The following is an 11,640-nucleotide window of genomic DNA, read 5'->3' on the forward strand; positions in this document are numbered from 1 at the left end:
CGTGAGTCTCCAAATGAGCGGGGTGGTTTAAGAAACCCCGGTGGCTCTCCAAAGACTTGTGATTCTCTCGCAGACATCATCCGCTCTCCTCGGAAACCGATCTCGCACTGATCGGGAATATCACGTGCCTACCACTACATTACTATAGACCAGGTAGAAGTCAAGTTATGCAGTGAGGACTCAGATTCTTAGGTTAAGTAATTTAATATATGGATATAGGTATATAGGTCTTTGAACAAGTATTGGCTAAGCTCCTCGGAATCGTCGAGAATCTAAGCAGCAGGAATAATAGATACCGATTCAAAAATCACGGTAGGCGCAAACAGCTGGAAACTCTCATGATTCCAAGCAAAGAAGCAGTGTGTGAAACAATGATGAAAGAGGATTAGGATTGAATCGACAAGGCAATGAACAAATAAACAGAAAGGAAAATGCCGGCGGGCCTGTAGTGGTGAAACGATCGGTAATAAACGTACAGCCACGAAGTGTGTAGAATGAGAACAAAGGGTTGAAAGAATATCCCAAGAACGCCGTAATGAGTGAAAACGCTACTCAATCCTAGTCTTTCCCTCTTCCAAAAAAACGAGACGGGCATTGCTAATACCACGCTGGTGTCGTCTAGCAGGAAGCCATTTACCAATGATGGGATCAGAGCGTGCTTTAATGAGAGCATCCTGGTACCCCTCAGCACCAGCGACCGGCGTGTTCAGCTTGGGCCAGTTGACCTGACAAAAAAAACAAGGTCAGTGGGAAAATGCTTCAACTTGGTTAGAACGGGAATTAACTTACGTAGAGCATGCCGTGTCCATATACAAAATGGAAACAGTAGACTCCCACCAGTAACCAGAAGATTACAAACAGACGAAGCGGCCAGACAGCAGCATCAGGCATCCGTCTCGTGAAAAGCGCAACCAATACCAAGAACACACTAGCAGCGAGAACATAGGGGACCGACTGGATGACAAGTGGTCGCCGGTCAAGGAACAGCTGGATGTTGGCAAACTTTGAGTCTGATGGGAGATAGGTGCCCAAAAATACGTCAAATCCATCTTGTCGAGGACCGTCCATGAAGTTGTTGCGTACATATCGCGTGATCGAATTGTTCAAATCTTGCAGCATGCCGGCCCGCGTACGTTTGCCAGTCCGAGTGAAATCAGTCTTCAGGGCACCAGTACCAGAATAAGACTTGGAGACCACATCTGCGTTGTCGGCCCAGATATTCCGGAACAGGTTTTCAAACTCCTGGTCATCGTTGGCAGTCTCACCGGGACGGAGAACGCCTGCGTCCATAAGCTGCCGCGTGACCGCCCAGCGGCCAAGCATGCTCTGCACTACATTAGTGCGGTCCAGACAATCCATGCAGTTTGTTCGGACAACACTCGTTTGCGTAGAACGAGTATCCAACTGCCCACCAGGGGCACCTGGACTTTCCATACCACGGAAATAACCGCCCTGTGTCAGCCCGTCGTTCAAGCGGCCCATAAGCAACTCTGCGCGATGCCACTTAAGGCCCTTAGTCTCGTTGTGGAAATCAAAGTACACATAGTGTAGGCGATCCATCTCCTTCTGCTTGAACCCTGGTTCCAAAACATGGATCTTTTCAGACGTGCGTTCATCAGCAACGGTGCTTTCAGATGTGGAAGCGACTAGCGTGCGAACCAGCTGCTCATATGCACGCTTGACATTCTCCTCCCTGCCCTTTTGGTTCACGAGATTGACCATGTAGTTTTCTCCGTAGATGCGAATCTGCTCAGCAAAATGCTTCCGCGCGGCTTCGACGGAAGTCTCGACCTCACGAACCTGAAGCTTCGGTGTGTATTTGAGATCATTAACTTCAGTCCAGAACACGGGGACACTACCTCGAGTTTGTACAAAAGAATAGACTTGAAGGTCTTGCCCAGTTTTGCCACTTGTCATTGATTGACCTCCACCAAACCCAGATAGACCACCCGCCGAGTCATTCAAAATCACAACCTGCTCAGTCTCGTTGTAGTTTGAAACGTTTCCTTGCTCGTCGATTCCACGGGAGAAATATCTTGTTCCGGCCCGGTGCCTAGATCGGCGCGTGATAAGCGCGAAGGTGAAGGTTGTCGACTTCACTCGGGCAGGAGTAATGCGCATCATTCCAAACATTACTGGCAAGATATATGGGTCAGCCCCTGGTTGGGGACCGTAGCGAATTCCACTTGTGTCGTTTGCCCCGAGGCTGAAGTTGATCAAATCGGATTGAATGAAACGATTCCAGAAGAAGCGGTCGTCCGAACCCTTCCACATCGGAACATTAGGAGCATTTTGTGACTGTCGCTGGAAACTATTGGTGATATCTAGCGAGTAGGAAAAGTACATAGGCCCCTTTCGAAGCAGGTCTTTCACCACTGCAAGATAGGCATCTTCGTCGGCATCGTGAAGCGGCCGTTCTCGTATGGGGAGGAATTCCGTTCCGGCGACTTTGTAAACCATATGGCCGCGCAACCGTCCCATGGGCTGGGCTTTGGTGATAACAATGATGTATTTATCTGAGAGCGTCAGCGCAACCTCCTGAGTTCCTATTTGCGAGCGCAATTACCAAGCTTCAACTTGAGGATTCCAAGAATTCCAGCAATACTGGAAATGCGCTTAGCACCTGGAAGGGGGCCATCGTTCAAGCGCAAATCACCAGTTGGTCGGTCAACCACTAAAGTGGGTGCCTGTCGTGATGATGGCGAAGTAAAGACATAGTGGGAGGGCGATGCGTGTAGGTTGATATCCCGAAACGGGAGAATGGGCGTAGCCATGGTTTAGAAACAGAGACCTCCGGAAATCAGTGATTACAAGAGAATGTGAAGAGGAGCATCAAAAGTAAGTTCAGGATTCCCGAGTCCCCAAACAGACAAGGGAAGGAAGGTACAACGTAACAGCGGGCCACTGTGGTCAGTACGCAGCCACACCGCCCCGCTGCTCCTGTGGCTGGGCCTTCCGTCATCTATTCCTGTCTGCCTTAAACTACGAGGTCTTTGAAGTGTCTTGAATCTTTAAAATCCTCGTGCTCCATAGCCTCTGGGCCTTCCATTTTTCTCACTCTCCTACTGATCTTAAGATCTTGGATCACTTATCTCAAGTTCCTTGACTGTTTCGTCTTCCTTCTGCCTACCCTCCTAGACCCTCAATCCTCTCTCCTGATCATGGCTTCCAGGCAAGCAGCAGGAGCCCGCCCGGGCGCAAGATTTGCCCAGTTTAAGCTTGTCCTTCTTGGTATGTTCTGATACTGATCCAATTCTTTTTTTAAACTTTGGATCCATAGCTGACAAGCCGTGCTTATAGGAGAGTCCGCTGTTGGAAAGGTTTGGGATACCACTTGCGATCTTCTTTTATCAGCCGCTGACTTGACCGCTATCTTCCAGAGTTCACTAGTCCTCAGATTCGTTAAAGTGAGTCCTCAAAGATCGCCACATTACTTACCGCGGTGACCCGAACGTACATGGAGTAATAAAATGCTAACATCTTGGTTTAGGACCAATTCGATGACTATCGCGAGTCGACGATCGGAGCGGCCTTTCTGACACAGACCATCTCCCTCGATGATACTACCACAGTCAAGTTTGAAATCTGGGATACCGCTGGCCAGGAGCGGTATAAATCGTTGGCCCCGATGTACTATCGCAATGCCAACTGCGCTGTGGTTGTCTATGACATCACTCAAGCTGTACGGTCCTATTTTGCATCATGCCTTTGACTTCATTCTCAGTAAAGAAGCTAACGTTCATCAAATTACCATATAGTCGTCGCTAGACAAAGCCAAATCTTGGGTGAAAGAACTCCAGCGCCAAGCGAATGAGAACATTGTGATCGCCTTAGCAGGCAACAAGCTTGATCTTGTGACTGAGAGCCCTGACAAGCGAGCAATCCAAGAGGCCGATGCTGAGGCCTACGCACGTGAGGCGGGCCTACTTTTCTTTGAAACCTCTGCCAAGTCCTCGACGAATGTCAAGGAGCTATTCACCGCCATCGCCAAGAAACTACCTCTGGATCAGGCCGGTTCTCGTAACTTGCGGGCGACACCTCGCCCCGGCGTTGACTTGCGGCCAGAGGCCCCTGGAACTCAGGGTGCCGGTGCGTGCAATTGTTAAACAATTGCCACCGTCACGTTCTCCCTTAGCCAGTGTGCCCTCGCCTCGCCCACCGTTTGAGAGAAGGCAAAGGGCTACACATCCTAGCATCGTTCAACGGTGGTATTACTCTGTGAATTCCCATGATTTCGCCAATGTCATTTGATCCGATTCTGGCTCATTCCTTACCCGCTACAGATCCGAGGGATAGACTCTCGGTTCATGATCAATCTAACCCTCTCGGATTTTGCTTTGCTTCTTTTGTCCTTGCTCGACCTGTTCAACTGAGGCCTCATAAGTCCCCCGTTGGGAGAAGGATTTAACTTCCATGGAACTCCATGGAATTTGGCTTTAGATAAGCTGCAGCTGGATTTGTCGGTGCTTCGACGGTACTGTTCCTTCTGTACTCCTTTTTCCTTCCCACCTGGCGTCTGCATCTTCTTTTTTTCTTTCTTTCACCCTATGTCTTGGGCTGAAATCCTGATATTCCCGTTACCCTTGTTCCTCTCAGAATTCTTAGTATGTTATGCTCAAATAATACATTTTCCTCACCCGTTTGTACAGTGGAGACCTACAATATGTCAGTGGCTTAAGTAGACCAAAGAGGTGTATGGAATTTGTCTACCTTGCTGCTGAGCACAGTCAACAGGTGCAAGTCATATGGCGCTTTATTTTCGGATCCCTGTGTGTTGTGTCGATTTGCTCCTCGGTTGATATTCAGAAATGACCTCTCCCCTCCCTAACAGATAAACAGTAGCTAGTATCCGGAAAAATCTGTTCCTATACTTATCATTTCTTAAGTGACAATTTTATTCACGTCTTAATTTTCACTGAATCCAAACCCTAGCTACTTCTCTGATATCAGTGTGCACGGAAGTGGGCATGCGCAGTCACCCTGACCGCCCGCAGGATTGTCGGGGCGGATTGCAACTGAGCAACGAAGTTCCCGTTTTTCTACTCATCCATCTTTCTGATCACCTTTAGCCACTCATTTTGGCGATTGTGCGGCTCGTCATGCTGCGCTCCTTGATTGCTCCGGGTCGGCAATTGCTGTCGAACCCTGTCCGCCAACGGATTCCGTCGCAATGGCTGTCCAGAGCTGGTGCAAGCAACCGGCTGGCAGGTCAGGTAAAGAGAACCACATCCCAAGCTTTCTTATATCTTTGTACTCACAATCACCACGCGCAGCGATTCCTCGCCGATTTTAAGCCCCCTACCACCGGCGGTCCGACACCAGTCTCCCCTTCCTCCGAATCCAGTGTTCCTCCAGAGACCATCTTGAAGGCCGCTGAACAAGGTATGACGACCCCCTCGTTCATCAATTACCATCGAGGCCTGGCTCCTCCACATACTAATGTGAAAATTTTGCAGAATCGAAGCTTCCTCCCTCGCCTGCGGCAGCTGCTCCTCGCAAATCCGGCCGTTTCCGTCGGTTCTTGATTTATCTGATCCTCACATCCAGCTTTGCCTATGGTGGCAGCATCTTCCTGGCCCTGAAGTCCGACAACTTCCACGATTTCTTTACGGAGTACATTCCCTACGGCGAAGAATGTGTTCTTTACTTTGAGGAGCGCGACTTCTACCGCCGCTTCCCCAACGCCTTGAGACACCAAAACCGTCTCCCGGCTGCACCCCGAGAGGAGGGGAAATCCGTCACAATTCCTGGCAAGAGCGGTCTGTCTTGGAAGCTTGCTGAAGAAGAGAAGGCCAACGCAGATTCTAAGAAGGCAGCTCACGAGAGCCAAACCAAGTCCGCAACCGCCAAGTCCGAGGATCGAAACGCTACTGTTATAAAGGCCAAGGAAGACACGGCCTTGAAGCACAGCGCCAAGGAAACGAAGTCTGAGTCCGAGTCCAAGGCGAAGAAATCCGCCTCACTGGATGAGCCCAGACAACCCGCTGTTTCTGCGAGCACCATTGAATTGCTTCAGCTACAGCATGGTGATGATACTGTTGTCCAGGATCTGGTCAAGACATTCAACGATATCCTCACCGTGATCAGCGCCGATGACAACTCCAGCAAATTCTCAGCAACTGTCGCCAAGGCCAAGGGCGAGCTGGAGAAGATTGCCGAGAAGATCGCTGCTATTCGCAGCGAGGCTCGCAACACCGCACAGGAGGAGCTTGGCAAGCTCCATGCTACCTTTGATGAATCAGCACTTGAATTGATGCGCCAATTTGAGGAAGTGCGCTCTACTGATCTTGCTTCCTTCCGTGAGGAGTTTGAGGCCGAGCGCGAGAAGCTCGCCCACGCATACCAGAAGAAGGTCAATACCGAGCTCCGCCACGCTCATGAGCTTGCTGAGCAACGTCTTCAGAATGAGCTTGTTGAGCAGGCCATCGAGCTCAACCGCAAGTATGTCCACGAGGTCAAGAGCCTGGTCGAACGCGAGCGTGAGGGTCGTCTGAGCAAGTTGACTGAGCTCACAGCTGACATAAACGAGCTTGAGAAGCTTACAGCTGGATGGAGTGACGTTATCGACACCAATCTCAAGACTCAGCAGCTGCAGGTCGCCCTTGATGCCGTTCGCACTGTCGTTGAGCGTGCTGAGACCCCCCGGCCGTTCGTCCGTGAGCTTGTCGCCGTGAAAGAGCTTGCTGCTGGTGATGCTATTGTTGAGGCTGCCATCGCATCTATCAACCCTACCGCTTACCAGCGTGGTATTCCCTCCAACACTCAGATCTTCGAGCGTTTCCGCCGAGTTGCAAGTGAAGTCCGCAAGGCTAGCCTGCTGCCCGAGGATGCCGGTGTGGCCAGTCACGCTGCTAGCCTTGTCTTGAGCAAGGTCATGTTCAAGAAAGATGCTTTGTCCGAGGGTGATGACGTCGAGAGCATTCTTGTGCGCACTGAGAGCTTGTTGCAGCAGGGCGATGTTGACGCTGCTGCTCGGGAAATGAACACCCTCCAGGGTTGGGCTAAGATTCTCAGCAAGGACTGGTTGGGTGATGTTCGCAAGGTTCTTGAAGTCAGACAGGCTCTCGAAGTAAGTCTTGATTCCACCTTTCGGTTTGGCATTTTTAAACAGACCCACTAACAAATTTTCTTTTACCAGGTCATCGAGGCCGAGGCCCGCCTCCAGTGCTTGCGGGTTGAGTAAGCGCATATTTTGAGCGAAGCTGAATTCAATCCCCCATGCATATCCTCGTCTTTAACAGGAACTGTACCTTTAGTTGTACTTGCGCTATAGACCCAAATGCTAGAACTTTCCCCATGTCCATTGACTCCTCCAAAGCCTGCGGTATTTAGCTTCTGTATTCTAGATCTCACCACATTTTCTGCACCTAAAATAAATCCAGACTAAGTTTGATGCTGAAGTAAGTCTTGCACGGTTTTGTGCCTAGGCGGGTCCACAGCTGCGATTAAAGTGATTATGTAACACTGGCTGATAACGTAACTAACAACGCATTCTGATCTACACGGGGGGGTGGTTACGTTTTGCAGGCTGATCATGCAACATTGCCTCTAAATTCACCTGTATCTAAACCCTTGTTCTTTTGGCTGATAATATTTTTGCTTGTTTCTGGCAAAATCATGTCCGTCTCTTTCCCGAAGGTTGTCATCTAGCATTGTTGCTCTTCCCGCAGCAATGCCGCAACGACCAAACGAGCCCCCTACACGATCTTCATTATCTCCGGCAAAGATGCGACCCCGAGGCCGATCTTCGGCAACTGCGACGTCTTTCATCCGACCCGATGGGGTCCCATTCCGCCAGACCCCTCCCCAAGAGACCGACGACCAAGCGAACGGAGAGTTGGAAGGTACCACACTGGGTGGCGGTTCCCTTGATGGAGATCGAAGGACACCGGGCCGGCGGAGGACCCAGAGCTCAAGTGGCTTCTTGCTTGACTCGTTACCTCGCGTGCGAAGCACTATGGTGAGCTTGCACCGCCCTCGCCCCTTGGAACCTCCCGAAGAGAAGCGCAGCGTTCCCGAACCGGATATTGTGGTCCCCAAGAAACGCTCGCGATTTCCATGGAGCCGGCATAAGCAACACGTACCTGAAGTAACGCTAGATGATGGAAGTTCAAGCCCGATTAGTGCCCAGAAAGCTTCTGCGCCTCCTGACAGACAGCCTTCCGGAAGCTCCTCGCAGCCCGAGGTACCGGAAAACAATGTGGCACATTCTACTCCTGGCCTCGATAGGGACTCAATCCATATCGTGAATCTTGCCTTGAATCTCAATGAGTCTCGGAAAAGAGCAGCCTCTGGAATACCCCCGGGCTCTGAGAGCCGAAGACCAAAATCTGTCTCTCAACCTGCCGTTCCGACAGTAGACGGCTATGCGTATTCCACACTAGCGAGGAATTTCCAGCGTGACTCGCCGTATCCCAATCTTAGTCATGTCTCTGGCAATTGTCTGTCACAGGGGACACTGCAGAGCCTAGAGCAGTCATCTGTTATAAATTTGTTGCCTCCATCTGCGATTGAGGATAACCAGAATTATGAATTCTCAGAAAGCACTTTGGCTCGTGCTGAGAGAGCACTTAATCATTTTGATTTATTTCATGAGTATATGCGGCTACTACCCTCATTACCACCTCTTCGAGATGCAGCCACGGAGTCTAAACCACGGAAACTCTACCGAGGCTATAACCCGCTCCAAGTGATTCGCAACCGGAAAGTCAGATATCGTGAGAAATGCTCCATCAATGCAGCCGCAGAAGGATGGCATGACGTTGAAAGAGTTCACCAATGGATCAACGAGGTCGAGCAAAAATACAACCAAAGAGTGTACGACCAATTAAATTGCTTAAAGCTGCCACCATTCCAAGAAGGTCATCGTTACGTCTCTATTGGGGAACACGAAGATGTGGATATGATGCCTACCTCTCCGGGGTCAAGCTTGCGGCGAGTCAGCCGAACCAGCAGCATGAAGGCCCGCCGACCACGTATTGATTGGAAAATCTCGCCAGCAGAGCTTCTGGCCGATGCTGCCTGGCTGGAATGTAGTACCAACAAGACGAAGGTGGTTGACAAGGATGGCCGTAAACTATATCCTGACCCCTCAGAATTAGTGATCATGGACACAAGCGATGACTTCAGGGTTCATAAGCAGCAGCACCTTTCGGTTGAAGTGGGAGATCCTAGAGAGGCACATTCGTCACCGCGCACTTCTTCATCCGGTTCTCACCCTGCCTTGGCGCAAGAATTCAAGAGCGTGGGTCGTGGGCGGCACAGGCACAGATTTCGAAGTCATTCGCACAGCTTACGCAGCCGTAGTGCTTCTAGCAAACGAAAGGCGTCACGATGGGATCATGTCAAAGTACGTTCGGGCAGCGTCTCGAGTTCTTCAAGCTCAGATACGCGTCCTTCAGTCGATGAAAAGCATCGCATGTCTCGGGAGAACATCCGCGACCATGTACAAAGATTCGTCGATCATGCACACTCGGGATCTCGTACATCCCGCGCCAGATCACCGGCTGTTCGCAACGCTGACGTGGATCGGGGAAGGACTCCACAGCCAACGGAGCCGTTGTCGGTCAACACGAAGCAAGCTCGCAGGCACAGAAAAGGTTCCTTCTCGTCAGCAGGCAGCCTTGATGACCGGCACGATCCTGTTATGTCCTTGGAAGGTATGTATAGCACTGCACCCAACTCTCCCGCTCGCGTTGGCTACTTCCCGAGTATAGCAGTGAATCTGTCACCCCCATCAAGTCGGTCTCCCTCGCCCGCAAAGAAGGGTCTCCGTCATAAGATTGCTTCACGCCACGACCGCAGCAAGAGCAAACAAGCAGATCGAGAGCGAGAGCAAGAATTTGAACTGCCGGAACTAGAGGCTTTGCGTCAGCGAAATTTGAGGCCGTCTGCGTGGACAGAGGGTGTCTACAAACTCGACCCGAGTCCTCTTCCTGACGTTGTGTCGTCATCTTACAATGATGATCAAGGCACGCAGGACGGCAATCGGGTAGATGGGCATCGGTCCCGTAAAGGATCCCATCTGCCCGAATCAAAGCTACGAGGAATATTCAAGGGGCCAGGCCGGATAGCGGAGATCGTGGGCAATGAGGTCTCAAAGGTCGGAGACCTCATCCTGAAGAAAGACGCAGATCCTGAATCTCGGAAATCCTCGTCCGCTACCACTTTTGCATCGGATGATAGTGATTTTGATGATGAACCTAGGGGCGATAAGAAGTCTGGCTCCAAAGGCCTTCTAAGGCGCCTGCCAACATTCACAGATGAGCCTGGACGATTGACTCGCAGAAACTCCCAGAAGAACTCATCGCGAAGCTTTATTCCCTCTCTGCCGACCTTCACATCACCCCTGCGGCAAGATGACCCAAGCAAAGCAGCAGAGGTGACCGATTTTGGCAGTCCTGGCGAACGAGTTTCCCCTTCACGAAATCTTGATGCCCGTGATTCTCCTAAGAGGTTCTCGCTGCCACGCAGCAGAACGCTTGATTTCAACGCTTCTCTGCATACGGGACGGACAAATCGCCCCGAGATTAAAGACCCTTCCATCCCTTTCAGCTTAACGCGACCCCCTGTCACTGGGCTCGCCAACGCTCGAGCATCACCTGGGCTTTCACCGGAAGGAAGACGCTCAGGGCTTTCAGGTGCTAGTCGCACCTGGAGCATTTCTGGACGCAGTATCCACTCCATGCCCGACACCGGCGTTCCTGGAAAATCAGAAGTCGAGCGTACACGAGCTCTTCTATTGTCATCGGGGATCAAGGCCCGGGAGATCACTCGCCGAGCGCACACCCCCCGTGCACCAGTTCCTCACTGGCTTCAAAGCTCCATGGGCCCTGGTGCTTCTGTCCCACGAGTGACGCGGGCCGGTGAGTTCGATTTCGCTGCCCAATGCCTTATCCGGCGTTTCGAGCACACCCAACACTCGTTCCAACAATCCATGCATCATTTCTCAACCTCCACCTCGTCTCCTCTCCGATCCCAGCTGAAGAGCCTGGAAAATTCGGTCAATCATTCCCTGGCTCCTCGCGTCCGAACCGCGGCGAATGACGCCGAGGACCTGTGTGTCCAGCTCAACACCACTAGCACACTCGCTGTCAAGCAGCTGAGTGATGCGCTTGACAAAGGCCTTCGTAAGCGTCGCCGTCGATTGCGGTGGATTCGCCGCGCTGGGTTCATGGTTTTGGAATGGGCTCTTGTTGCTATGCTTTGGTGGGTGTGGCTGGTTGTCATGGCTTTCAAGGTTGTACGTGGTGTCTTCCGTGGTGCTTTCACTGGTATCCGATGGGTCTTGTGGCTTTGATTACAGGGAGCATGTGGAGATTTCTTCATTGTTCTTCCGTGCATTTTTGGGGGGGGCTTTTCGTTTTTTACGATATTGGTTTTAACCCCATCGCCCCTGTTGGCGTGCTATATTACCCCCCCCCCCCAGTGACCTTGCTTATGCCCGCTGTCTTCTGTTCTTATCCACCCTGTATTATTTAATGGAGCGTTGCACCTCTTTCAAACTATTCCCACAACATTTTGTCTTTATCTTTTGTACATAATTCAGCTATCTCTTCTCCGTTCCAATACGTAGGCAATTCTGGTGCTGCAGGACTATGTGCTGTAGCACCGTCGCAGTACCAAATTTTGTAGCATAAT

The 11,640-nt window shown here is 51.1% G+C and overlaps 4 protein-coding genes across 4 annotated transcripts; 3 read left to right on the plus strand and 1 right to left on the minus strand.

Moving 5' to 3' along the window:
* Window positions 1-548: 548 nt before the first annotated feature.
* On the minus strand, window positions 549-2,774 carry Pdw03_2690 (Phosphoinositide phosphatase (Sac1), putative; the record flags this gene model as incomplete). Its single annotated transcript, XM_014674944.1, has 3 exons — window positions 549-725; window positions 790-2,516; window positions 2,567-2,774. The coding sequence occupies 3 exons, from the start codon at window positions 2,772-2,774 to the stop codon at window positions 549-551; spliced, it is 2,112 nt and encodes a 703-aa protein (XP_014530430.1).
* A 387-nt stretch (window positions 2,775-3,161) lies between these two features.
* On the plus strand, window positions 3,162-4,106 carry Pdw03_2691 (Ras small GTPase, Ras type; the record flags this gene model as incomplete). Its single annotated transcript, XM_066100262.1, has 5 exons — window positions 3,162-3,231; window positions 3,301-3,320; window positions 3,381-3,407; window positions 3,491-3,682; window positions 3,759-4,106. The coding sequence occupies 5 exons, from the start codon at window positions 3,162-3,164 to the stop codon at window positions 4,104-4,106; spliced, it is 657 nt and encodes a 218-aa protein (XP_065955662.1).
* Window positions 4,107-5,099: 993 nt separating this feature from the next.
* On the plus strand, window positions 5,100-7,183 carry Pdw03_2692 (Formation of crista junctions protein 1; the record flags this gene model as incomplete). The annotated part of the gene is made up of 4 exons (XM_014674942.1): window positions 5,100-5,213; window positions 5,274-5,382; window positions 5,457-7,069; window positions 7,139-7,183. 4 exons carry the CDS (start codon window positions 5,100-5,102, stop codon window positions 7,181-7,183), a joined length of 1,881 nt encoding a protein of 626 aa, XP_014530428.1.
* Window positions 7,184-7,672: 489 nt separating this feature from the next.
* Window positions 7,673-11,299, plus strand: Pdw03_2693 (Mitochondrial inner membrane protein Mitofilin; the record flags this gene model as incomplete). Its single annotated transcript, XM_014674941.2, has 1 exon — window positions 7,673-11,299. One exon carries the CDS (start codon window positions 7,673-7,675, stop codon window positions 11,297-11,299), a length of 3,627 nt encoding a protein of 1,208 aa, XP_014530427.2.
* Between the last annotated feature and the right edge of the window lie 341 nt (window positions 11,300-11,640).

The sequence above is a fragment of the Penicillium digitatum genome, chromosome 1 (assembly GCF_016767815.1).
Source record: "Penicillium digitatum chromosome 1, complete sequence".
NCBI lineage: Eukaryota > Fungi > Ascomycota > Eurotiomycetes > Eurotiales > Aspergillaceae > Penicillium > Penicillium digitatum.